The 4,024-nt window shown below is 39.7% G+C and overlaps 1 protein-coding gene across 1 annotated transcript in view; it reads left to right on the top strand.

Annotated features, from left to right (window-relative positions):
• Positions 1 to 2,994: 2,994 nt before the first annotated feature.
• Positions 2,995 to 4,024, top strand: part of LOC103374880 (olfactory receptor 4F5-like) — a 2,751-nt gene continuing 1,721 nt past the window's right edge. Inside the window, exons 1-2 of the mRNA XM_008305033.1 lie at positions 2,995 to 3,140; positions 3,725 to 3,865. Of these exons, the coding sequence (XP_008303255.1) occupies positions 2,995 to 3,140; positions 3,725 to 3,865 (287 nt within the window). The remainder of the gene's footprint in view (positions 3,141 to 3,724; positions 3,866 to 4,024) is intronic.

The following is a 4,024-nucleotide window of genomic DNA, read 5'->3' as shown; positions in this document are numbered from 1 at the left end:
CCACAACGAGACCCTTCAAGTCCACCTGATCGGCTGCTGCCCATGAACTCTGGGGTCATTTCAGTTCACTATGATTCGCTCCCAGCTGTTATTGCAGCGTGGCCTTTGTTTGGTTTGAGTTCATGGTCTGCTGCTCTAACCCTAACCCATAGGAAGCTGAGGCTGATGACTCGATGGTGAAGTGTTGGAAATATGAACTGTTTCTTTTATAATAAAATGTATACAGCTGCTTGTAGAAAACGTTGATGCTGCTATTTGACACTGAACATTTTTTGCTCCTGATGCATTTCTCCTCACTGTGGCCAGTTTCTCACTGTTATATAAAGTCCTACACCTCTGTGGGAACAGCATGGCTCCTGGCTAGAGGTGCACAAACATGTCTTTTGTAAACCATAAATAAAGGAAAACAAAAGTCACATTTTTTTACTATTTTTTTTTCCAAAATTTGAACGGACCTTGGATTCGGCTTTCCCGGCTTTTTTGCCCGGTTTTTCTTACCCTTGGGGGGGGGACTTGGTTGGTTTTTCCCTCTTCATATCTTACTAATTACATTTACATTTCGTTCCTGTTCACATCTCACGATGTTGACACCGCCTGCAGTTCAACCAAAAAGTCCAGGAAATGTTGTTACAGCGGAGTCAGTTTGGCTTTTTATTTGCGCTGACAAACACAGAATCTTTGTTTTTCTTTCTTTACAGACTCTGGCCAAAGCAAATAGTTTTGTTTTGGTTTTTTTTTTACTAACTTTTAAATGAGACATGGAGGACAAACTGATTTTAATGAAACAGCATCATTTTAAGCTTAGATTTCATGCATGAAAAGTTCAAGTAACTTTAAAAGCTTCTAATACAACGAATATGATGATCCTCAATGTTTTTACGGTTATTTGCTCCAATAAATGGTGTTAAAATATCATTCCACTCAAGCCTGCTGGCAAGTTTTGGGTTTTAAATGGTTAAAAAAAAAACACAAGAAAAGATCAAGACGATCAACACACTTCGATGGTTGACTCCATCAATAACCGGCCATAGACTGGATGAGAGCGATGGACGTGGCTACTGTGACCCGTTGGCGAAAATGAAGTCAGGATTTTGCTACTTCCTGGTTGGCAGCTTGGGTTTTTGGAGCCAAGGTGAAAAAATGATTGAAAGAGGGCGGAGCCGGAGAGCAGTGATTGGTCAGACTGACTGAGGACTCTCTGCCCGCCCACATTTACCTGCAGCTGTTTTTACTGATGCTGCTGCTAACAGTGTTAGCATCCAAAAGTTAAACTCTACAGAAGTGTTAAAGCTGTTGTCTGTGACTAAGTTTCCTGTTGGTCACAGCTGATCAATCATAACGGATCAATAACGGTATTACAGTCTTTTAGCTGCTATTGTTCACTGTTTCACTGAGAAAACATCAAATGATTCTTTCTCTCTTCTTACTGAGGTTTACCCACAACATGAGCATCACACTGAACCACAGAGGTGAGCGGTACGTCTCTGTGTTAATGTGAAACAGTGCAGCAGAACAATGTGTTGTCATATAACTGTGTGGAGCTCAGATAACCAGAGATTCTTTTCCTGTTTCTGTGATACATTAGAATAAAAAAGAATAAACTTCATTGTCCATGTAAGGCAGTAAAATGTTCTTTGGCCTCAACCAGGAAAACAAACATTTTTATGTAAAATTCCACACTGAGTTATTTTCAGATTGACCACCTGTCTCTATGTGGAGGAGCACTCGTCTAATGAACCATCCCAGCTGGTCAGCAAACACACCTACGTCTTATTAAACTGTAGGAGGCGACACCTGGTGGAGAAACCAGGTAACACCAGCTAATCTACAGCACAATATCTGACATGCACATCCCTTGTCTTCTGCCTTATTAACAACAATCAATTGATTAGTATTGCATGATTAACATCGCTAATGCTCATGTTATTCTTATCTCTGACCTCACTCTCCATCTGCCCATTATCATTACAATACAGTGAAGACGTCCATTCTGTCGTGGGGATGACCTGTGGGGTCAGTATCATTTTTAATCCATTACATTTTGAACAACATTTCAACATTCTCAATCATCATATATCTTAACTGCGTAACATCAACAATCGCAATCACAGTCAGTAGGTGGCAAAACTTAACACTGATGCTGGTTTCACTGAAATCTCAATCAGTGGTGCTGATGGTGTCTGAGTCGTGTAATCAGAAGTAAACAAGGCCGAGAACATTAAGCAGCAGAACTCACTTCAGATGAGCAAAGGATAATAAAAATCCTCTTTAAAAAGTTGTGCTTTAATGTAACACCACAGTTCAAGTGAGTTATAATGGATTAAAAGGTTTATTTTCATCTGAGCTAATTTAAATGTTTTCTTTTTTAGGATTAAACAGACAGTCCGCCCTCTTCCAGTCCCTGTGGTCAGCTGCCGTCGTCACCGCTGATAAACTCGTCTCATTAAGATCCAGAACCACGTCTCCTCCTCTCCCTCTCATACGAACAGTCGGTCATTAACTCCACAAGTGTGGTGCTGAGGTATGTTTCTCTTGATTGCTTTCCATTTGAAGGTTTATTGCTGCCAGAAGCTTTCTGTGTCCTTGTGAAAAGCTCACCACAGTGAAATGGAAACCTCACTTGTTAGATTTGATGTCTTTTAAAACTCAAATGTTTAATTATTGTGTGTGATGAGACATAAAGAGAAGATAATTTAAATATTTAAATACAACCAGTTTTAATTGAATTCGCTTAAAATTAAATCCTTAATTGTTGCAAACATTTCTTAAGACTCTTCTAGTTATAATTTAAAAAAAAAAAAATAATAATTAGACGTTCAGTCATAAATAAATAAAATGTCTTGTTGTGTTCACAATAGATGAATACAACATTATGTATTTCAAGATGTTTATTTGTCTAAATGGCATTTTTCTGAGTCACTGAAGGCTGCATTTGATCTGCTGACTGAACTGGGCTTTGGTTTCCCAGCAGCAGCGAGCAGGACGAGGCGAGGTATGAACTCCACCGTACCTGTGGACAGCCTGAATGAAGCCCTGACTAAGAACCTGATCTCCTTCACTCTGAGCTTCATCATTAACTGCATCAACGGTGCTTTTGTTTACATCTTCTGTAAGAGCGAAGTGTTCCAGCGAGACCCCAGGTGACGCAGCACCACCAGTGACTTCCTGTACACAGGTTGTCTGTCAGAGAAATAATGAGAGAAACAATAAAGCTGTTGAGATTTGATACTCAAATCTGCTCCAGTCTTGTAATTAGATACAGTCGTCCTCAAATTTATTCCATTAAAGAAAAGGCAAAATTCACAGAAGTCCCTCAAAAAACTAGAAACTGAAAAAAGTAATAATAAATAAAAATTTGCTAAATTAGAATTTTGTGAAAGAAGGCATAGATTTTGAATTGTGGTTGAAAAGAATAATTTAAAAAAATAAACTGTCCTTTTAACAGGTGCAGAAGTCTGATTGAGCGCTACAGAAAACACCTGATTGCAGTGATTGGCTCAAAGGGTTGTTCAACTAAATATTAATTTACGGGTCCCGTCATGCTTGTTTTGCTTGTTTTTCCCTCTTTAATGGGAGGGTATGAATACATTTGAGGACGACTGTATATTTTGCCACGAGGGCCTGCTGCTGTGACTAAGTTCAGAATTTTAGTTTGGAGCTGAAAAAGTTCTCTGTGACTAAATCTCCTGTCCTCTCCTGTCACGCCGACTCCTCGGCCCTGCAGGTATGTGCTGTACATCCACCTGGTGATCAATGACATGATTATGCTGACAGCTTCTGTGACGCTGCAGATCCTGACCTACACTGTCCGCCTGAGCTTTGCTCCCTGCTGCATCATGCTGCTCATCCTAGTCACCACCAATAAGTAAGTGTGAGTCTGTGATGAAGGAAATGTGTCCACATATTCATGACATATGTGATCATTCCACCTCAAATCATCAGGCCTTCTGCTCCACCATGCCTGAAACTTTTTTCCCCTTTACCATAAAATTTGGTTATTAGAAATGGTTTGTGTGAAATTTTT

The sequence above is a fragment of the Stegastes partitus genome, unplaced genomic scaffold (genome assembly GCF_000690725.1).
Source record: "Stegastes partitus isolate 25-593 unplaced genomic scaffold, Stegastes_partitus-1.0.2 Scaffold2384, whole genome shotgun sequence".
NCBI classification, from domain to species: Eukaryota; Metazoa; Chordata; class Actinopteri; family Pomacentridae; genus Stegastes; species Stegastes partitus.
This window is presented reverse-complemented; position numbering and strand designations above follow the sequence as displayed.